This window comes from Vipera ursinii (genome assembly GCF_947247035.1).
Source record: "Vipera ursinii genome assembly, chromosome: 1".
Lineage (NCBI taxonomy): Eukaryota > Metazoa > Chordata > Lepidosauria > Squamata > Viperidae > Vipera > Vipera ursinii.
In genome coordinates this window covers 223,644,910-223,669,047 of record NC_139512.1, presented here as the reverse complement: position 1 = coordinate 223,669,047, position 24,138 = coordinate 223,644,910, and the positions used below count along the sequence as shown (strand labels likewise).

The following is a 24,138-nucleotide window of genomic DNA, read 5'->3' as shown; positions in this document are numbered from 1 at the left end:
AAGGCAATATAAGGTGCTATCAGTTACTGCTAAGGAAATGGCCTCTGCCATGCTGTCCGTATGTTTGAAAATTGTTAAAACATTTTAACGGAAATATAACTTTAAAGAATATGGTCATAATATGACCATTGTTTGGTCTAACAATGATCCATGTCTATCAATGACTGGAAGAATTAACTCCATTTGTTTAGTTTCTATTACATCTAGTATGCACATATTTAATTTCTGTTTCTCTTTAAATTATATTACAGTAAATGTATGTTTTTTTAATTGAAAAGTTTTACAATACATTTTTTAACAAAGCAAACCCCCTCCCCACCCCCTCCCCTCTCCCCAACCCTCCCCAACACCTCCCTCCCTTCCCCCTTCCCCCTCCCCGACTTCCCAGAGCTCAATACAGGGTATAAAAATACAAACAATCATAGTCTACCTTATACAAACAACAATAAACTATTAAATCTATCGCACTTTAACTCTTGTAAACTAACTACAAGCAATATAAATATCACATCAATACTTATTCAAATGCTAGGTGAAACTTTTTAGTCCCATATTTATTCTGGATATAATCAATCCATCTTCTCCACTCCACAATATATCTCTGTTGCGACTGACTTAAACATACATTTAAATATCTTTTGGTGGAATATGCAAAAGATATTTAAATGTACGTTTAAGTCAGTTTTGACTCTTGGCAACTGACCAGACCAGTCCAGTTTTCTTGGCAGGATTTTTGGAAGTGGTTTGCCATGACCTTCTTCCTTCCTAGGACTGAGAGAATGACTAGATCAAAGCTGCCCGAATGGCTTTAAGCCCAAAGTAGGACTGGACCTCAGTTCCCCAGTTTCTAACCTAGTGTCTTAAACTACTAACCAAATTAGCCCTCAGTCCACGGGAAAGCAACACAGAAGCCTTGTGGCATTTCAATTTTATGGCATGAGCTTTATTGGACTTTATCCTCCATCAGCCTCTTGCAGCACAACCTCCACCACCCCCTCCCCAATTTTGTGTCGCCTTAAAAACTATAGGAAGTCAAGGCGGCTCCCGTCTGCTATCAAAAGAACAAGCACCCCGAAATACTGAGGTGGGCCTTCGTGGTCCGTGTTTAAAATCCCCGAAGTACGCCCGAGGAAGTGCAATTTGGCGGGACGGAGATAGGAAGGCGGCTTTTCTCTGTACGCGCGACTTTTAGAAGCTACGGCACTGTTAAAATTTCATTCCTGCAAGCGAAGGAAAGAGGGGGGGGGGGCAAGGTCTCGCATGAATTGGTCGGTGGGCTGGAGAAAGAGGACTGGCCGAGAAAGAGGATGACGGATCCACTTTTGCCCCGCAGGCATTTAAGTTAGGTCACGAGTTTTCGAGGAATTCCCTCCCTACCCCCCTCCCCCGCATCACCAATGCGGAAAGCGCGAGGCGAGCACAGTGGGTCTTGGGGGAAAGCTCAGCCCCGTTTCTCCACCCCACCCCACCTCTCTTTCTCTCTCCCCCCTCCCCTTTACGGTGGGTGCCGCGCGCGCGCGCGCTCTGCCGGGTTACTGTGGCGACGTCGCAAAGCCCCTGTTCTCTTGCACGCGCTCTTCCCCCCCCCCCTCCCTCCCTCCCTGCCACTGCCGCTCGCGCTCTTCCTCGCTCCGGCTCCCTCCCATCGCCCAGTCAGCTGCAAACATGGCAGCGGCCGCTCTCAGGCTCTTCTACGCTGCTGTGGCGGCTCTGACGACGACGACGCGGAACGGTCACAGGTGAGGGGGCGGGAAGGGTCGGGTCGGGGTGGGTGGACGGGGAGGCAGCCTGACATCTCAACCTTGGCCGCGGCGGCAGCAGTAGCGACTCCCCTCACCCCCCCCCCCCGCGCGATGAGCGTCTCTGGAGGGGTGGTGGTGGTGGTGGAGTGACGGCTTGTCGCCGTCTCCGCTTTACCAGAGAAAATTAGGGAGGGGGCGGGAAGGGGGTGGGTTCCTTGTCTCCCCACCCCACCCCAGCGCTGAGCCTTAAGGTCGGGCGACTGCCCTCTTTACCGTTTCTCGCACTTCGTGGCGCCTCCCGCCCGCCCCTTTTCTCTGCCAAGGTGCCTCTGAGCACGTACAGACGGCACCCACCCCTTTTACGTGCCTGAGTCAGCGGGACCCATCTATTTATTTGACCCTCGGAAGAGCAATGGGCTTACGCTCGGAGAGTGAGGGAAGAAACCTGCTCCGTACGACCAGCCCGGCAGAGAAGGCGCTCTCTGTGTAATGCGCGCGCGGTCGGTTGCGCGTTTCACTTTGTTTCTCGTGCTTTTTTTTTTTCTTTTTCTCCCCCCCCCTCCCCCCCCCCCGCGGACAGTGGCTTTTCTGGAAGTCTGCCAGGCACATCTTTAGGATCGACCCGTTTAGCTTTCCTTTAGCTGTTTCTCCGGAAAGCTTTAATATCTGTAGGCTAGTAGCGGCTGAATAGCAAAGTCATTGCCATTTCACCTGGTTCTTTCTCAAACTTTCTCAGGCATAAATAAGGACCAGGGCAGTTTTTACCTCCTCCCCCCCTTCCTCTTCCTCTCCCTCCCGCCTCCACTCATAATGTGGAAACTCAACAAGAGCGGTAAAGTTCTCCTGGATGATTCACCAGAGGAAGAAGACAGCCATCAGCAGGAAACGCCATCTCCACCGTCTCCAGCAGGCACCTTTTCAGCTCAGGTAAAAGTCACAGAGTGCTATGTTCTGTGGATCGTAGTTCTGCCCTGGTGGTTCTGTCACCTTTTGTTCTTGTTCACAGAACACACACTGTGTGCTTTTTCTCCCTTTGGCCTTTACCCAGGCCATCATCTTGGTGTTTTTCTTTTTAATAACTGATCTGGCATTGTGAGTAATCACTTTCTGTTCTCCTTGGATGCCTTAATAGTGAGTCTCATGGCAAGAAGAAACTGTTATGTGCTGCTGTTTATCCTCTGAAAAGCTATTTTCAATCTTTCCCTAAAAATGCCCCACACAGCAGTGTTAAACCTCTGCTTCATGCTTAAAGAACTTTTGTCTGTGCTTTTGAACTGAGGTGTCCAATTATATTTTTAATTAAATACAATAAGTAAAATTACATTTCGTATCAGTTAAACGTAACAAAAAATAAGGGGCACTAAAAGAGTGCACTGTTGACATTCTCACAGTTTTATTCAAAACAAGGAGTCGTAAAACTTGAGGTAGAATTTTCTTGCACTTGAGCATGCTAACCTATCTTCAGATATATGAAAATACTTTTTATAACTTAGAATCTACATAATCTGCATTTTAATAGCAGTTGAAGACATGTTTTTGAACTTGTTCTTTAATTGTGTTACTTATTTAAAAATTCTGCAAATAGTTTGTGTTAAGATTTAATTAAAAGGATATAAGATTTTTATATTAATTTTTCTCCACTTTTTCTCAATTTTTATTAGTTTATCAAAATGTAAAATACAGAAATAGAAAGACAAATGACAAATGAGAAAATAGGGGAGGAAAAGGGGAAGAGGGAAAAGTGTAGGAGAAAAGGAAAAGAAAAAGCATCAACTTCCTACTCTTTTTGGCACAATAGAATATATACTTCAGCTTTTTACTATACAGTATAATAATATATACTAGCAGTTTTTATAACATCAACCTATCTAATCAGCAAAATCCAAAATCAAAGTTTCACTTTTTTCCACCTCAAGCACAAAGTCCAAAAGTTGTTTCCAAATAGAAACAAAATTAATTGTATTATTTTCTATAATCAAAGCAAATCAATTTAGCTATCTCTGCTAATTCCATCTACTTTTGCAGCCATTTGTCCACTGTAAATTAAAGTAGCCTTCCATTTTTGTGCATAGTGTATTATTGCTGCTTTCAGCATTATATAACATCAAAGTTTTCAGAGAGACCCTCCATCCGCGGGAGGCCACTGCCCCTCAGATAGACGGATGTGAATCCCTCCTCTTAAGGTGGGGTCCTGGTGGTCAGTTGGGCCTACTTCTGGTATACCTCTCTCCAAGCTGTACAGCAACGGTTCTACCCAAGCTACCTGACGCCATCTCAGGATTGGCGGTCGAATTTCCAAAGCTTATGGTACTGGGAGACTTTAATCTACCTTCCCTGGGCAGTGCATCAGAAGTGGCCCGAGAGTTCATGGCCTCCATGACGGCCATGGACCTTACTCAAATTACTCAGGACCCAACTCACGAGGGAGGAAACATGCCGGATCTAATTTTTGTCTCTGGGCAGTGGCTAAATGGGCTGGATGGGGTTACTCCAACATCACAACCCCTTTCATGGACAGACCACTACCTCCTGCGGTTGGGCCTCCGTCACGTCACCCCCCGATGTCAGGAAGCGGAACCAACCAGGTGGTTCCGCCCCAGGCGCCTGATGGACCCAGATAAATTCCAGATGGCGCTTGGACCGATTCCCACCTCCCTCTCCCACAACCCGGTCGAGTCCTTAGTTAATGCCTGGCAACAGGCTGCTTCGGAGGCGCTCGACCGCGTTGTCCCTTTGCGGCCTCTGACCCGGCGCAAGTCCCGACTCGCTCCTTGGTTCTCCAAGGACCTGCGGGAGATGAAGCGCCAGAGAAGGGGCCTAGAGAGCATTTGGAGAGCCAGTCGGTCTGAGTCTGACCGAACACAGTTAAGATCCTTTTCTAGATCCTATCTTGTGGCAATGAGGGTGGCAAAGCGCGCCTACTTCACCACCCTCATTGCGTCCGCAGATAATCGCCCGGCCGCCCTATTTAGAGTGGTCCGCTCCCTTTTAAGTCAAGAGACGGGAGAGGACCCCCTACATGGACGGGCTGAGGAATTTAGTAAATATCTGGTGGACAAAATTGCTCAGATTCGGGCTGGTCTGGACTCTGACTGGGCAGTATCTAACGAGAGGAAAACGATGAAGTTGGCCAAGTACATTTGGGAAGAGTTCGATCCTGTGACTCCGGATGAAGTGGACAAGATCATGGGGAAACGAAGTGCCGCCACTTGTTTGTTGGACCCGTGTCCCTCCTGGCTAGTCTATGCTTCTCGGGAGGTTACACGAGGCTGGCTCCTAGCAGTTATCAATGCCTCACTGAGTGAAGGGTACTTCCCTGCTGCCTTGAAAGAGGCGGTGGTAAGGCCCCTCCTCAAGAAACCGGCACTGGACCCAGCTGTTTTAAACAACTTCCGTCCTGTCTCCAACCTTCGCTTCCTTGCGAAGGTCGTTGAGAGCGTGGTGGCACGACAGCTCCCTTTGAACCTGGAGGAAGCTGAATATCTAGATCCATACCAATCGGGTTTCAGACCAGGGCACAGCACGGAGACGGCATTGGTCGCGCTGGTGAATGATCTCTGGCGGGCCCGAGATAGAGGTTATTCTTCTGTCCTGGTCCTATTAGATCTATCAGCGGCTTTTGATACCATCGACCATGGTATCTTACTGCGTCGTCTTGAGGGGCTGGGAGTGGGAGGCACCGTTCTGCGTTGGTTCTCCTCCTACCTCTCGGACCGTTCGCAGACGGTGTTGGCAGGAGGGCAGAGGTCAAGCCCTAGGCCTCTTAATTGTGGAGTGCCTCAGGGTTCGGTGCTCTCGCCCCTCCTGTTCAACATCTATATGAAGCCGCTGGGAGAGATCATCCGTAGCTTCGGGGTGAAATATCATCAATATGCTGATGATACCCAGCTATTCATCTCCACCCCGAACCAACCCAGTGATGCCCTTGATGTGATGTCCCGTTGTCTGGAAGCGGTACAGATTTGGATGGGAGAAAACAGGCTTCGACTCAACCCGGCCAAGACTGAGTGGCTGTACATACCGTCATCTCGTTTAGTCCAAGAGGTTCCATCTCTGACTATTGGAGGAGAGATGTTACCTCCCATTGATAAAGCACGCAATCTGGGCGTCCTCCTAGATCCACGACTCAGTTTTGAAGATCACATTGGAACCGTGGCTAGGGGGGCATTTGCCCAGATTCGTCTTATATACCAATTGCGCCCCTTTTTGGACCGAGATGCCCTACGTACAGTCACCCACGCACTCGTTACCTCCCGTATTGATTATTGTAATGCTCTCTACATGGGGCTGCCCTTGAAGACCACCCGGAGGCTTCAGCTGGTGCAGAATGCAGCTGCACGGGTTGTGATGGGAGCTTCCCGATACTCCCATATTACACCCCTCCTGCGTGAGCTGCATTGGCTACCAGTTGCCCTCCGGGTGAGATTTAAGGTGCTGGTACTTACCTTTAAAGCCCTACATGGCTTAGGTCCGGGATACTTGCAGGACCATCTGCTGCCGGGAACAAATTCCCATCGTCCAGTACGCTCACACAGAGAAGGCCTCCTCAGGGTACCGTCAGCTAGGCAATGTCGGCTGGCGACCCCCAGGGGGAGGGCCTTCTCTGTGGGAGCACCAACCCTATGGAATCAGCTCCCCCCTGAGCTTCGGATAGCCCAAAACCTCCAATCCTTTCGCCGCAGCCTCAAAACACACCTGTTCCACCAAGCTGACCTAGACTGACAGGCATTTTAATTAATTTATATTTAGTATTTTTAATTCATTTTTAAATTCTCTAATTTTTTATTGCACTGATGTTCTCAATTTCATTTTATCTTGATTTATGTAATTATATGTTTTATTGTGAGCCGCCCTGAGTCCTTCAGGAGATAGGGCGGGATATAAATCCCATCAATAAATAAATAAATAAAGTTTTATTTTTTTTCAAGTTCTTCATTCATTATGCCCAAAAGAAAAGTCTCTGGTTTTTATCTTTATATTCACTTTAAGAATTTTCTGTATTAAGATGTGATCCTCCCCTACTCCAGTATTTCTTTGCTTTATAACAAGTCCATTAATTTTTTGCCACTTTTTCAGAAGTGAATGGTGTGGAGAAATGAAATAAACATTATCATGAATGCTTGAATTTTAAAATCTAAATTATATGCACTTTAAAACAGATCTCCTAAACTTCCAAAATTATTTTTCTTATTGTTGTTTTTGTTGTTGTTCTTAGTTGTGAAGTTGTGTCCGACCCATCGCGACCCTATGGACAACGTTCCTCCAGGCCTTCCTGTCCTCTACCATCTTCTGGAGTCCATTTAAGCTCACGCCTACTGCTTCAGTGACTCCATCCAGCCACCTCATTCTCTGTCGTCCCCTTCTTCTATTGCCCTCAATCTTTCCCAGCATTAGGCTCTTCTCCAGTGAGTCCTTCCTTCTCATTAGGTGGCCAAAGTATTTGAGTTTTAGCTTCAGGATCTGGCCTTCTAAAGAGCAGTCAGGGTTGATCTCCTCTAGGACTGACCGGTTTGATCGCCTTGCAGTCCAAGGGACTCGCAAGAGTCTTCTCCAGCACCATAGTTCAAAGGCCACAATTCTTTGGCGCTCAGCCTTTCTTATGGTCCAACTTTCACTGCCATACATTGCAACTGGGAAGACCATAGCCTTGACTATACGCACTTTTGTTGACAGGGTGATGTCTCTGCTTTTTAGTGTGCTGTCTAGATTTGCCATGGCTTTCCTCCCCAGGAGCAAGCGTCTTTTAATTTCTTGGCTGCAGCCCCCATCTGCAGTGATCTTGGAGCCCAGGAAAATAAAATCTGTCACTACCTCCATTTCTTCCCCATCTATTTGCCAGGAATTGAGAGGGCCAGATGCCATGATCTTGGTTTTCTTAATGTTTAGTTTCAACCCAACTTTTGCACTCTCCTTCTTCACTCGCAACAAGAGGCTCTTTAGTTCCTCTTCACTTTCTGCCATTAGAGTGGTATCATCTGCATATCTTAGGTTGTTGATGTTTCTTCCGGCAATCTTAATTCCAACTTTTGATTCATCTAGCCCTGCCTTTCTCATGATGTGCTCTGCATATAAGTTAAATAGGCAAGGCGACAGTATACAGCCTTGCCGGACTCCTTTCCCAATTTTGAACCAATCAGTGGTTCCGTGTTCAGTTCTCACTGTTGCTTCTTGGCCTGCATATAGGTTTCTCAAGAGACAAATAAGATGGTCTGGTATGCCCATCTCTTTAAGGACTTACCAGAGTTTGTTATGATCCACACAATCAAAGGCTTTAGCATAGTCAATGAAGCAGAAGTAGATGTTTTCTGGAACTCTCTAGCTTTCTCCATGATCCAGCGTATGTTAGCAATTTGATCTCTAGTTCCTCTGCCTCTTCGAAATCCTGCCTGTACTTCTGGTAGTTCTCGATCCACATACTGCTGGAGTCTAGCTTGTAGAATTTTAAGCATAACTTTACTAGCATGAGAAATGAGTGCAATGGTGCGATAGTTTGAACATTCTTTGGCACTGCCTTTCTTTGGAATTGGAATGTAAACTGATCTTTTCCAATCCTGTGGCCACCGTTGAGTTTTCCAAATTTGCTGGCAAATTGAGTGTAGCACTTTTACTGCATCGTCTTTTAAGATTTTGAATAGCTCAGCTGGAATACTGTCACCTCCACTAGCTTTGTTGTTGCTCAGCTTTTCTAAGGCCCACTTCACTTCACATTCTAGGATGTCTGGCTCGAGGTCAGTGACCACCTCATTGTGATTATCAGGGACATTAAGCTCATTCTTGTATAGTTCTTCTGTGTAATTTTGCCACCTCTTCTTAATCTCTTCTGCCTCTGTTAGGTCCCTGCCATTTTGGTCCTTTATCATGCCCATTTTTGCATGAAACGTTCCCTTCATCTCTCCAATTTTCTTGAAAAGATCTCTGGTCCTCCCTATTCTATTGTTTTTTTCTATTTCTTTGCATTGTTCATTTAAGAAGGCATTCTTATCTCTTCTAGCTATTCTTTGGAATTCTGCATTTAATTGGGCATATCTTTCTTTTTCTCCCTTGCCTTTCGCTTCCCTCGTTTCCTCAGCTATTTGCAAAGCTTCCTCAGACAGCCATTTTTCTTATTACAGAGTACTAATAACATAGTCCTATGCACTTTATATTGAAATAGATTCCATAATGTTTAGTGAAGTAAAGTTTATTTAGGATTGCAAATATAGGTGTGCAATTATAGGTCCTTAAAATGTACGTATGATGCCTCATCTGCTCAGAGGTGTGTATCATTATTTCAGAGGGGTTTACTCTCAGATTAAATGTTACTTGAAATATCTAAAGAGATTAATTTCTGATGAAAATAGAGAAATGTAAAAAAAATATATTGTCAAGCAATTATGCAGAACATTTAGTGTTTTAAAATTATAACATTTATTGCCACATTAAAAATTCATAAATAAATATAATAATTTGCAGTTGGTAAATAATATACCTGTTTTAATTACAATAGACATAAGGTAAGTTCTCAGATTTTTTATAGTTCTATAGATAGAGCCTATTCAGTGCAAGCGACATGTTCCAAATCGCTGTTTTATTAGTAAGAAATAAACTCTTCTTATTTTGCAAAAAGCAGTCCTTTTGTTATCTTCTTAGCACTTTTAATGATGTAATTAATGTCCCTGCTCATTTGGCCATGTGCTTTTCCTAAGTGCAGATATTATTAATCCTGCATTCTGAGCAAGAGAAGTACTTGTTTTCCTTACTTAAATGAAGACTAGGAAACAGCAGTGGAAAACTGGAAGAGACCTTACAGCACCTGTTTGAGTCACCTGTACCATTTTATATTCCATCTTAACAGACCCAGTAATGAGATGTAATTTATTCACTTTAAGTTGGTCATAACTTTATTAAATATAGCAGCTTTGCCTGAAACAATAAAAAATAAAGCTTTTAAAAAATTGGGAATGTTCAACTTTTGCTTTACTTTGCAACAATTAGCATGTTTATTTGTTTTTCCTACCTGTACTCTCCCTACCATAAAGAGCTAGCCTACTTTGGCGGGTCGAATCCCGAGTGCCGCGTAACAGAGTGAGCACCTGTTACTCGTCCCAGCTTCTGCCAACCTAGCAGTTCGAAAGCACGTAAAAATGCAAGTAGAAAAATAGGGACCACTACGGTGGGAAGGTAACAGCATTCCGTGCGCCTTTGGCGTCTAGTCATGCCGGCCACATGACCACGGAGATGTCCTCGGACAAGTGCTGGCTCTTCGGCTTTGAAACGGAGATGAGCACCGGCCCCTAGAGTCGGAAACGATTAGCACGCATGTGCGGGGGAACCTTTACCTTTACTGTACTGTATAGTATTGTCTCTCTATCCACGCTCAAAACATTTTAGCAAAATGTTACATGATTTTCTGAGAGATGTAAGATATTAGCTTTATATTATTGTGACAAGGAATAATCTGTTTCTGAATGTTAATGTAATGCCTTCCCTATTTAGGGATAGTTACAGGCTATGAGCTCTAATATGACTCTCTTGTATTAATTTGTGCTTTAAATGCTACCTGTAACTTACTGTTTGCTTTCCGGTTTCATGAATACCTAAGTACTCTAAAACATTAAAAAAATGCACCTACAAGTAGACATAAAGTCTCCTTTGAGCCAAGCTTGAATTATATTGACTTCATGAATATGTCTCTGTAGTTTTCTTTCAACAATATAGATTATTCATCTAAAAAGGATACCCAGTTTAACTGAATTGCATGGTTTTCCTCCCAAATTTGATAGCCACTGACTCCTTTCTTTCCTGGTTGGTCTTTTATTCCATCTGTTGGTCATGTGCCTTTAGGAGGCTTTGATACTTTTTGTATAGGCAGTGTTTATAGCACCTCAGAAAGCTCAGCTTTCCTCCTGAGGAAATTCAGGACATCTAAAGAACAGGTGAACGTTTGGTCACTAAACACCTGAAGCATTCATGTTTGACCAGCCTGATGATTTATATATTTTAGCTGCAATTGAGCTTCTTCAGGATAAGTGGCTGTGGTTTGATGCTGGCTACGGTATATAAAATTGCATTTAAGTAATAGAGGATCAAGGAGCTAAAGACTGCTTTGGTCTTTCAAGGACATAAGTACTCTTATAAAAGTAATAGAGTTGGTAAGGAAATTTGTTCAATGTTACTAGTTTCCTAAAGCTATATTTTTTATATATTTTCTGTCCAGATATTTCTGTCGTATATAAACTCTGATAGTGACATACTTTCAATTTCTGAGGGATTAAAGGGTGGGATCAAGTGCCCTACTGACTCTACAGTTAGACAGGAAATTAACCCTGATTTTAATGAAAGGAGGTACCACTAACATTGTAGGGGTCTTGTTCCCGCTATACTTACTTATTATCCTTATTGTACATGGATTTGGCAGCCCTGGAATAAGGCATGGATTTTTTTTCTGTATTTGCCTGCTGATCCCAATATGCCTGATTTGAATAACTGCAATTTAGTAAGATATTTTCTTTCACCTACTAATAACAAACAAACCTTTTTTCTACTTTTCCAACTGTACATTTTCTTTAAATATACCGTATATACTTGAGTATAAGCCGACTCGAGTATAAGCCAAGACCCCCAATTTCACCCCCAAAAACTGGAAAAAGTTGTTGACTCGAGTATAAGCCGATCTGCCGGCGGCGGAGGCTGGATCCGCGCTCTGCAAGCCTCTGCCGCCAGAGAGGCTCGATCCGCCATTTTGCAAGCCTGAATACACAGGAATACCCTGTGTGGCCGCGGCTCTCGGGGAAGCTCTGGCTGTCCGCTTCCTCGCTCCACGCTGCCATTCGGGGCCCGCGCATTCCCCGGGCAAATCGCGGCACCCAGCAGGCGAGGAAACACACCCGCTCCAGTCGCCCCCCCTTCCCTCAGGAGACGCGAAGCAAGTGACCGCCCGGAGCTTACCGAGGACTTGCTTCAGTGCTTCCAGGATCGCGCGCACCTCTCCCAAGCTGCCGCCGTCCGGAGACCTGCCGACGTTTGGGGAGGTTTGGGGAGGTGCGCACGCACCTCCCCAAACCTCCCCAAACGTCGGCAGGTCTCCGGACCTCCGTGCCCTGCCTGCCTGCTTCTTTCCGCTGCGGAAAGAAGCAGACCTCCGCGCCCTGCTTGCCTGCTTCTTTCTTTTTTCTTTTTTTTTTATTAAAAAGTTTTAACATACAATTTTTTCTTTAAAAATCCCCCTCCCCCTCCCTTCTCCCTCCCGCCCTACCTCTCCCCCCTCCCTCTCTCCCCCCCTCCCCCCCGACTTCCCAGAGCTAAATACAAGGTATATATAGAAAAAAACAATCATAAACAACCATATACTAACAACCATAAACTCTAGAATCCATCACTCTCTAGCTTATATAGGATATATATATATATATATATTAAATATATATAGAAAAACAAAAATAGAAAAAGAAGAAAAGAAAGAAGACTTATTCAAATGCTACATGAAACTTCTTAACCCTATACTTGTTCTGGATAAACTCTATCCATTTTCTCTATTCCATAATATAGCGTTCTTGCGAGTGATCTTTCAAATAGGCCGAAATCTTCGCCATCTCAGCCAGGTCGGAAACCTTTAAAGTCCACTCTTCTATGGTCGGCAGTTCCTCTTTCTTCCAGTACTGGCCTATCAAAAGTCTTGCTGCCGTAATTAAATTCAACATCAACTTAGTGTCCACAACTGTAGCATCTGTAATTATTCCCAACAAAAAAAGTTGCGGACAAAACTTTATCCTCTGTTTAAAAATCTTCTGCATATTCCACCAGACTTTTATCCAAAAAGCCTTAACCTTTTTACAAGTCCACCATATGTGAAAATATGTTGCGTCTTCATCACCGCACCTCCAACATTTAGGCTGATAATTCGGATACATACTTGCAAGCTTTTTAGGATCTAAATGCCATCTATAAAACATTTTGTAAAAATTCTCTCTTAAATTTTGGGCTTGTGTAAATTTTACATTCCTCACCCAAATCTTTTCCCACGTGTCCATTGTAATAACTTCCTGGATGTTTTGGGCCCATTTTATCATACAATCCTTAACAAGTTCTGTTTCTGAGTCAATCTCTATCAACGCAAGATATATCCGTTTAATATGTGCTGGTCCCTGATTTCTGATTTGCTTTATCAAATTTTCATCAGTCATTGTAAAACCATTTTTCTGGTCTTCTTTCCACCTGGCCCGTAACTGAGTATATTGAAACCAATTTTGAACAACCTTCTCTTCTCGCAAGAGGCTATATGATTTCAAACACCAAACATTTCTTTCCAAGCTTAGGATCTCCTTGTACGTAGTCACATCATGTTTGAAGCCAGCATGTATATTTTCTATTGCGTGTTTTGGAATTGCCCACAATGGTATCTTGCAATCTAACTTATGTCTATACTTCTTCCAAACTCTCAACAATGCCTGTCTTAAAATATGCACTCTAAACACATTGTCTACCTTCTTATCATACAACAAATATGCATGCCAGCCAAACAACAAATCGTGGCCCTCAAGATTTAATAATCTCTCTTGTGTCAAATTAATCCAATCACTTATTCCTACTAATGCAGCAGCTTCATAATATAGTTTAAAATTAGGCATTTTGAGACCACCTCTCTCACGAGTATCCTGCATAATCTTAAGTTTAACTCGTGGTCTGAAAAAGTGGGCTGAAAATTCGGCTTATACTCAAGTATATACGGTATCTGATTTTTCATTTATTTGTTCACAACTCGTACATGTGGGCCAATTTCTTGTACAACAACAACTTTATTGATTAGCCCTTTGGCCATATCAAAGTGCAAAGTTCCAGCAACAAACCGTCACCAAAACTTGATAAAAGCAATCCAAAATGGAATTTGATAAAATATAATTTAAAATGGAATTAAAATAAAATACAATTTAAGATGAATAGTAATAAAATACAAATTTAAGATATAGATAAAATATGATAACATTATATTTCGGAGTCGCCCTTGCAATCTACCCCAATCAGTCCCATATATGCAGATCTTAACCGGATCATTTTGTTTAAATACTGTGCTACGTTAAATGTTATTTTCAAGTTCTGACAGGACATAAGATAAGTTATTTTGATATGGGGATCCCAATGGGTCATTCGTTTGGTATATAGACCAAGATACCTGTCTCTCACCCTCTTATACAGACAACAGTCAAATAGGATGTGAGCCAGGTCCTCTACCTCTGCCGCTCCGCAAATGCAGAGACGCTCATTGTACGGTATAGCATGAAATCCCCCATATCTGACCATTGTATCAAGCTGTTCGAATCTCGCTCTGGTAAATATCTCCCTAAGATGTTTTGGGAGTTGTAACTTCAAATAACTGTCCACTTGAAAAGTACATTTGTATTTACTCAGCCATTTCAAGTTTCCCACCTTACTAAGGATAGCTATATCAGTTTGTGCTTCTATATCCTTAATTCTTTGGGCAACTCTTTTTTTAGATTGTTCTCCTGTTACGCAAGAAACAGGAAGGCCACAGCTTCTTACAAAATTTGTTAGTTTGGTGATCCAGGAGATTTGTGATTGTAGTTTTATTTGTTCTAGTAGGCATAATTTGGGGAGTCTATCAGTCTCCATTCCAAATTTCTGCTCCATAGAAGAGCATTGTCGTAACCTTAGCCTTATAAACCTTGAGTAATGGAGTTAGGGACCCTGGGTAACCATGGTTCTTTAGTTTGAGCAATAAGTTCAAAAGGGCTTTTGCTCTAAGTGTACTCCGTTGATGATGGCAGGCCCAAGATCCAGTCTTGGAAAAAGTTACTCCCAAATATACAAAGGTATTAACCTGCTCAATTGGTTCACCATCTAATTGCCACTTATGTTTCTGATGGTTTCTTCCAAACACCATTATTTTCAATTTGGATTTGCTAATGATTAGGGAGTTATCCTGGCAATAAGAACTGAATCTTCTTAATAGCCTACATAATCCTACTTGTGAGTATGATAATAAAATCATATCATCAGCATAAAGCAAGCTGTTACAGTAAGTGTTTAGGATCATCGGCATGTGTACCATGGTATCCTTCATTAACCCTGGCAAGTCATTGATGTATAAATTAAATAATAATGGGGCCAGGATACACTCTTGCCTTATCCCTTTATTTGTGTATCCTGTTAGTCAGGGCCCCATTAACCCCATACCGCACCCTCAAACAGGTACTTGTGTAAAGGGCTTTAATCAAGGCCAGGAGTCTGGGTTCTATTTTAAGAGATGTCAATTTATTCCATAGTACGTCTCTATTTACCATATCAAATGCTGCTGTAAGGTCTATAAAAGCAGCAAACAGGGGTCTCCTCTTATAGGCATATTTGGCAATTAGATGGTTCAAGACAAAGCAGTTATCAATAGTAGATCTGTTTTGTCTAAAACCTGCTTGGTCTTCTGTGAGGATGTTGTTTTCCTCTACCCAGATTCAATTCTGTTCAAAAGGTACCTAGCATATATTTTTGCTACAATGTCAATCAGGCTGATAGGCCTATAATTACTAGGATCCTTTCTATTCCCTTTTTTATATATGGGGACAACTATTGCCATCTTCCACCCATCTGGTATATGGCAGGTGTTATTTATGTATGTAAAAAGACCTGCTAATACAGGGCCCCACCAGTTGGGAAATTTCTTAAATAATTCTGCTGGTAAAAAAATCCTCGCCTGGGGCTTTATTGCTCTTTAAGCTTTTAATGATGGACTGTATCTCCTTTTCTGAGACTGGTGGCCAAGGGGGGAGAGTTCTAGGATTTACTAAATCACTGTTTAAAAATAATTTCTTTACCGGTTCGGTGGGGGCAAACAAGCACTGATAATAATTCTCCCAGTCCGCAGCAGAGATTGGTATGTCAAATGCAAATCTCCGTTCCTTCAGGATACCTGCTACAGAGTGCCAAAATAATACTGAATTATGACTTCTGGCAGCCAACTCAAGTTCTGACCAGATTGAAATGGCAAAACGTTTTTTTTTCATGTTAGAGTTTTTTTATATTCCCTTCTTGTGTGCAGTATCTTAGCTTGTATATGGGCAGTAGGATTCCTCTGGGCAAGCCTCATGGCTGCCTTCAATTTCTTTTTCTGTCACTGGCAATCAGGATCAAACCAGCGAGGTCTACCCACTCGGGCTCTTTTTGTAGCAGGTTTAGCTGTTAGGTGTTTCTTCAGTATGTTACAAAGATTGGAGAATGGATTGAAAGCTGACATCCAGTCAGTAGTAGATGACTGTATTGTTCTAGCCCACTTAGTAGCATTCTCTGTTTTAAGGCATTCTAATATTGCCTTAGTATCAACTTTGGCCCAAATTAACCTTTTATTTTGGGTCACCTCTACCTTTTTGGTGAGCCATCTGTCAGCCATGTTATATGGTCTTAAATCTGAGCGGCCTCGCAATGTCACACTTACAGGCTGATTATCGCTATTGTCGCTAAGGTGTACTGTGACCTCCGAGAAGAGGTCAGCCTTATCTCTAGACACACAAAAGAGATCCAGTACACTACTTGAATTGGCTGAGTGGTATGTATAAGGGTATGTGTAATTCTTGTCCTTACCTCCCAAAATTTGGAGATTACCCTTAAAAATTAAGGAGACTAGGAACAGGCCAGCAGCATTACTTTTACAGTCTCTCGAGAGCCACTGAGGATGGTTATCAAAGAACTCCCCTGGGATTCCCTTCTTCTGGGCAAGCTCATACAGAGAGGGACCCAGTCTAGCGTTCAGATCTCCTAATAATACCACTATGGACTGAGGGTACAGTATAGATATATCTTCTAAGATAACTTCCAAGCCCATCCAATATTCCAAATTATAGTGCTGGGATGTGCTTGGAGGAATGTACACATTTAGCAATATTAACTCAAACTGGTCATATTCAAATTTGACAGCTAGAAAGTACGGATACTTATCTTTGTTATATAATTTCTCTCCCTGCCATTGCAACTCTTGCTTTATAAGAATGCATAGCCCACCAGAGGGTCTCCCTTTGTTCTTTGTTTTTAGGGCTGGGGAGGCCCATCCCTGAAAGCCTGGCAATTGTACTGGTTCATCCACTTCAGTTAGCCAGGTTTCTTGAAAGGCTATTACGTCAAATCTAGAGAGAAAGCTCATTAGTCCACTATCAACCATCCCTTTCCAGCCAGCTATGTTCCAGGTCATCAACTGTATGGGGTTCTCAGAGGCAAGGTGGTCTGACTTGGTTGATTGGCTAGATGGTAGAAATGCCAGATGTCAACTTGACATTGGAGCTGGGTCAATATCATCTAAGCTTCCCATATAAACACAGTTGTTGTGAGGTTCGATATTTCTCCTCATGGGTTTCAGAACTTGCTGTTGCTCCTCTACATCTCGGCCGCCAGCGTGCCTCCGCTCTTGCTCCAAGAATGATCCTTTTTCCAATGGGCAGGTACTCTGGCTTAAGTCTATAAATGTAGAGTTATGTCCATTTTTGGAGGGGCATGGCTGAGGGTTCATCTTGTGGAAAGATGTTGTGGGAACTTCTAAATCAAATGAGGATGTAAGCTGGATTATGTCCTTAGTGTTTGTCAGCTTAGGGGGCACTGTGTGATGAAGCCCTTTGTCTTTCAGTTGTTTCTCAGAGGCTGGGTCAGTCAGTGCAGTTACTCCACTCTCAGCCTGTGTGACAACACCTTTTTTACTGTTGAGGTAAAGGCAGATTGTTGATTAATTATCTTGTCACAAGTTTGTGTGGTTAGTGGAGCCAAATTAAATAGAGGCTTTGCTGTACATTGAGTTGTTGTCAGTGCCTCTTTTAGGTCATCCAATCTTTGAATGATGTTAACTTGCTCAGGGTCTGGCAATGCACTGAATAGGTCAATCAACATTTCCTCTGGCACATCCTCAGCAGTTCCTGCAGCTGTGGGTAACACAGTTCGTATATTGCTTCTTTGCTTTCTCAGGGTCAGTTCAGTTGCAGCAGCCTCAGGCTTAGTAGTGTGAGGGCTGTTGCAGCCTAGATTTAAAGCGACAGTTCCCTCTTGATGACGCTGTTTCAGGAGTGGGCACACTTTTTCTGAACAAAAGACCCTTATTGGAAATATTGAGAAAATGCTCAGAAAGGGTTTCATTCTGAAGAGCATAGAGGGAATTGTGGGCTGCTTGAACGATAGGAGAATTCTCATACATTGTGTTCTTGCTGGCAGCCACTCTGCATGTAGTAGATCTATCAGAGTGAATTCACAGCGGAGCAGCTGGCTCAGGGACAGCCTAATAGCTTTTCTATTGCTCCAACGCCCTCTATTTACTCTCTTGTCATAAATTTGCAAAGTAACCTGATTAGTTTGCAGACTGTAGTTATATTGGTCATCTCTTAGACCTTTGCCTGATTGAGTGTTTTCTCTGTGTTCAAATTTTCTCTACTTTCATTTTCTGAGTTAGCCATCCCATGTCTGTTCATGGTTATCCTCCCAAGTCCTTCTACAGTATTTGGGTGGCTCCTAACAAACTTTGCAAAAGATTCTTTCAGGCAGTCGACCTTATTTATGACAATTGACAAGAGATCATATATTGAGTTTACAGTTTGAGCTGTAAGCAAACATTGTCTAGAGAGGAAGTCTGTCACATTTTCCCCCTTCAAATTTGCTACATCTCCCTCCTGTGTAAAAAAGGCTGTTGCCAGATTCCAAGGAGGGGAGCCATTCTCCGAGAGGGAGGAGGACAACTCCACACACTGTCTGCTCTCCAGTTCGGTTTGTAAGTCCCATTCCAATGAGTCACATAAATTAAATTTATCTGATAAGGTGCCTGAGAATGAGTTACTTACTGGAGCAGACTGTCTGTTTGCAATATAATCCTCCATTTTCTGCTGCTTCAAAGGCTTGGATATACTTTCTGCTGCAGAGTGCTGTCTCTTCCTTCTTTTCCCCATTCAGGTTTGTTAAAACAGGTTTTTTTTAAAAAAAGTTTAAAACTGTCTTAAAAGGTTAAAATAGGTTAAAATGTTTTAAAAAGTTTAAAAGGGGTAGGTTAAAATACAATATTAAAAGAGGTTAAAAAGTTAAAATAAAAATAAAATAAAATAAAACTTACTTTTGGAGGAGCTCTTTACAGCCTTTGCTGCCTCTCCACATTATAATCACCAAAGGAGGTGGGGGAGATGAAGCCAATGAGAGGCTGATTCCAATTTCTTGTAGTTATTCAGCTTGTTTATCAAATTTATTTCAGTAATTCTTTCTACTTTTTAATAAAGCTTCTTGTCCTTTTTACTATCTTCCTTAATGCATTTAAATCATAATTTGTCTTTGTTATAGGATTCTTTACGAGAGGAGGTCATATACTTCAAGATTCTTGTCCTTATTTTAGTTTAAGTCTTGCTTCTTTTTGGAACTATTTCTTCTTTCCTCTAACAAAGTTCATTAGATATCTCTCATCTTAAACTTTCTTAATATGAAGATTGGGTTTTATCCCATTTTAAGCCACTTTTTCCCTTGTAATGACTAAGGTTTAACTTTTCTCACGTGAAATGACTTTTTGAACTCTTCTGTAATATTCTTTCAAAAAAAACCATGGCCATTTTAATAATTTGATGACACATGTTTTGTATGCAGTCCCACATGTTGTAAGCTTTTCCTTCAAAGGATTTGCACAGTCACAATATATAAAATTAGAATCTGGCTGCATAGTTGCATGCACAGCTGCAGTAATCCAATAGAAATATAGCAGTTTTGTGGGACTCTTCCATATTCTTGTATGCACTGGAATGAAGAATTACAGGATTGCTGTCTATCCTTTTCTCATATTGAACATAACAATGTTTAAGTCAGCAAGATTATAGCTGTTTTATTTGTGTTTGGTTCAGAGTTTCTTGTTAGTGAATCCATCTATAGAATACTACATATATACCATATTTGTTGCTAAGCTTACAAAATTATAAAACATTGAGATACCTCTGTCCCCCATTGCAGCCTGTATAAATTGTTAGTGATCTGTCAAAGATGAATAACTGCACTGATAGGATTTTTTTTTAAAAAAACCTCAGTCTTATAAGTATAATTTAAAAAGTATAATTCTAAGGCTGGACTGCTATCTGTAAATTAATAAAAGGGAAAAGTAAAGTAGCCTGAAATATTCTTTTGTATGGTCTTTTATATAGTTTTTTTTAAAAAAATCTTGTATTATGTTGCATGTAAGTAGTCAACATAAAGAGAAACATTTCACATTATTGATTTAGGATTATTGTAAAATTATTTAAAGAATTTTGTAAAATGGCAATAATAAGAGTGCATAGACTTATATATCACTCCATAGTGCTTTGCAGCAGTCTCTGAGCTGTTTACAGTGTCAGCATGTTGCCCCCAACAATCTGGGTCTTTGTTTTACCAACCTTGGAAGGATGGGAGGCTGAGTCAACCTTGAGCCAATCAGGATCGAACTCCTAGCTGTGGGCAGAGTTAGCCTGCAGTACTGCATTCTAACCTCTGTGCCACCACTGCACATCACAGCTCCTAAAATGATTACACTTAATTTGCATTAATTGAAGAAACCTGAATATATACATTGAGAGAAGTAGATAATACTTTTTGATGGATTTTAATAAAGAATATCAAATGAGAAGAATGAAGCCAATTTTATAGAATATAAATATACACTTAAATAATTGATATAAATTGGAAAATAGGGACACGGTGGCTTAGTGGGTTAGGACGCTGAGCATGTTGATCAGAAGGTCGGCAGTTTGGCAGGTCGAATCCTGAGTACCGCGTAACAGAGTGAGCGCCTGTTACTCGTCCCAGCTTCTGCCAACCTAGCAGTTCGAAAGCACGTAAAAATGCAAGTAGAAAAATTGGGACCACTACGGTGGGAAGGTAACAGCGTTCCGTGCACCTTTGGTGTCTAGTCATGCCGGCCACATGACCACGGAGACGTCCTCGGACAAGTGTTGGCTCTTCGGCTTTGAAACGGAAATGAGCACCGGCCCCTAGAGTTGGAAACCTTTACCTTTACTAAATTGGAAAATAAACTTTTGGAACAAAATAGAAATAAAGTGAAAATTGGATTATATAGGCATGTTTATGTATGTTGGGATTATTCATTTCATTTCTTAACTTCAGCGATAGTACCTGTGTAAAAAATTAAAGTTTAGCTCTCCTCTCCTAGGAGTGTGTCCATGGTTCCAGTTCTTTCCTTAGTTTCCTTCAGCTTCATCTTCCATCTTTTGAATTAAAAATCAATAATGTCTGAAAGTAGGTAAATATCTATAATACTTAAATAGTTTATTTAAAAAATAGATTAAGAATTGATGAGTCGGATGGTACTTTGCTATTTCAGGATTCTTTCCTATCTTGGTGGCATTAATGTATGTTATCTAGTGTACTATTAGAAAGAATGGAATTCTGTCAGCACAGAATTTAATACTTATAAAAAGGAAGAAATGAGGGGTTGAGAAAATGCACTAAACAAAAAAGATGCTATGTAATCCTCTGTGGAAAAAAGATACAACTACCTGGGAGGGGGTTGCTTTTTTGTATTTTTGTATATACTTGCATTTTTGCCATACTATAGTACTTTGTAAATTAGAATCAAAAACATCATTGAATTGCTTTTGAAACAGTCTATGTATTTAGAGTATTTCAAATCTAAAATGCTACTCAGATTCTTCATCAGAAATAATTATGGAAATCTGGATTTATATACTGATCTTGCATTACATCAAAATTCTTCCTTGCCCTTTAGGCATGCAGTCTGAGATATTTTACACCCTTTTGAAGCTACGCATGAACTAGTTTTTGCTCACATTGTTGTTCCTGCTCAAAGACATAGCTCTTGCATGCAGGATCAAACTTTTCTGATTTTTGTGCTGTAGCAATGAACCACTGCTGAGATTTTCCAGCAGTTTCCATCTGGAAAGAAAATCTTTTAAATGTTTTTAAAAGACTGTAAATAATGTTTTTCTGTATTCATAGTGTAAAGACAGAGTATCAGTTGCATGCAAGAAGACTTCTAGCAGAAGGCAAGAGATGATTTAGTGTCACTTGCTGCCACAAATTGCTATCCTGAGACATCTTTTTATGAAGAATAAATCTCTTAAGTGATTGTTCTTATTTTCTGCTTGGAGAAAGTTTGCTTGGAATTACACATGCCAAGGTGCCACAAGCTAAACCAAACGCTGACCTTTTTAAATGTTCAGTGAGATGTTTTTATCTTAGACAACCACATCTATCTAGCCCTTCCTATACTGTGCAGTAAATACTATTTTTATTTTCCTCTTGTTTCTAATAGGGATTAGAGTTGTGTAGCTTTATGTATACTGAAACTATATGTTTTTTTCCAGCACAATTTGTAAGTTGAGATTTTGTGACATTTGCAGATTTGTTAACCCAAATCTTTCCTCCTGGGCCTTTTTTTTTTTAAAAAAAATCTCCCTCATAATGATTTCCAAACAAATTGAACAAACATAATTAAAAGATGAGTTGCAGGAGAGAGAGTGAGAGAGGGAAGAAACAGATTTAATTTTGACTAAACAACCCATGCCCCATTGGGACATCATTTCTAAAATATTTTCTTATCTGAACAGAGAAACAGAATGACCAAGGGTGGGCAAAAAAGCACTGGTAGAAATTTCCAACTTCCTGCCAGTTTCCTTGTGGAAAGCTAGTAGGTATTATCAAAAAACAACCAACCTACCTTCCTCCCTCCCTCCCTCCCTCCCTCCCTCCCTCCCTCCCTCCCTCCCAGCCAAGAAATTCTTAAATTCCAGCAATTAATTCTTTTTTAGATTTATAGAAAGTGCAGAAGACATATAAATTACACATATGAATGGAGAATGTGTGTACTTTCATTTAAGAAGTCCAATTATTACCTCAAACAGATTCAGTCAATGTAGCAGACTTCAGTTTTGATAGTCTGAGTTTATAGGATTGTGTGAAATAATTTGCAGTTTCCTACCACAAGGGACACGGTGGCTCAGTGGGTTAGGACGCTGAGCTTGTCGATCAGAAGGTCGGCATTTTGGTGGGTCGAATCCCGAGTGCCGTGTAACAGTGAGTGCCTGTTACTTGTCCCAGCTTCTGCCAACCTAGCAGTTCGAAAGCACGTAAAAATGCAAGTAGAAAAATAGGGACCACTACAGTGGGAAGGTAACAGCGTTCCGTGCGCCTTTGGCGTCTAGTCATGCTGGCCACATGACCATGGAGACGTCCTCGGACAAGCGCTGGCTCTTCAGCTTTGAAACGGAGATGAGCACCTAGAGTCAGAAACGACTAGCACGCATGTGCGGGGGAACCTTTACCTTTACCACAAAATAAACAATAAAATGAATGATTATTATTTAATATAAATGAAAGAGATGAAATGGCTTAAAATTTAATCTCTAGAGAAAAAGCTGTGCTCTGGTTTAATTAATTCCTTGAATATTTGTACATTTGAAGAATGTTCCAGAAAAGAATATTTGCATATTCCTGTAGAAATATTGAACGCACTGGCACAGTTACTGCCAAAGTTTGAAAGCTTGTTACCAAGGTACAGCAAAGACAAACTGAACTTCAGGAATGCTGAGATAAGAGTCTTATCCTTTGAATAAAGAAGTGAAAGAAATACAGTAGTTTGACCCGAGAGCATAACATTAGGTTACTAGCTTAATTAGGCCATTAAAATATGCCATGTGGGTGTTTAGTTACATGCATGGCCTTTGAAAATTACAAGGGAAGTATGAATACATGCATATTAAAATTTGCTTTGTCTGCTGAAATGTATGAAATGAATTGTTTCAATTAAAGAAAGTTCCTTTGAATATGTAAATCTTTGGATTTAAAGTTGGGAATATTTGTAAATTTGCAAACTTCTCTGCAAGAAGCACTCCAGATTTTTAAGATAAGATAAACTTTATTGTCATTTTATACCGTGGGCACAACGGCACACATCAAAAATGATATTTAGTTGCCCACTCTCAAAGTGAAACATATATGACACACATCTAAAACATACTATATACAACATATGTATAGACTTACACCCGATATACATAACAATAAAATATTAAATACTGTCCATCTTGAATATATAACAGAAGGAGGAAGCCTGAGAGTTCACAAGGTTAATGCTAAGGTTAGAGGTTAGAGCCTTGGTGGAGCAGTGGGCTGATGCCTCCTTAAGTAACACCAGCTGCCTGCAATTAGTGCAGGTTCGCATCCCACCAGGCTCAAGGTTGACTCAGCCTTCCATCCTTCCCAGGTAGGTAAAATGAGGACCCAGATTGTTGGGGGCAATTAAGCTGACTTTGTAATAATGCCGCTTGGGGTGTGTGTGAAAGCCCTAATAAGCAGGCATATACATAGAATGAAGGCTACTGCTAAGCTTGTAAGCCGCCCTGAGTCTTCGGAGAAGGGCGGGATATAAATAGAATTAAAATAAATAAAAAAATAAATGTTG

The 24,138-nt window shown here is 41.4% G+C and overlaps 1 protein-coding gene across 2 annotated transcripts in view; it reads left to right on the top strand.

Annotated features, from left to right (window-relative positions):
• Positions 1–1,617: 1,617 nt before the first annotated feature.
• Positions 1,618–24,138, top strand: part of TDRP (testis development related protein) — a 45,810-nt gene continuing 23,289 nt past the window's right edge. For both annotated transcript variants that reach the window (XM_083348178.1, XM_083348177.1), the window contains exons 1-2: positions 1,618–1,739; positions 2,479–2,669. In XM_083348178.1, coding sequence (XP_083204304.1) covers positions 2,553–2,669 — 117 coding nt within the window. In that variant the 5' untranslated portion in view covers positions 1,618–1,739; positions 2,479–2,552. The remainder of the gene's footprint in view (positions 1,740–2,478; positions 2,670–24,138) is intronic.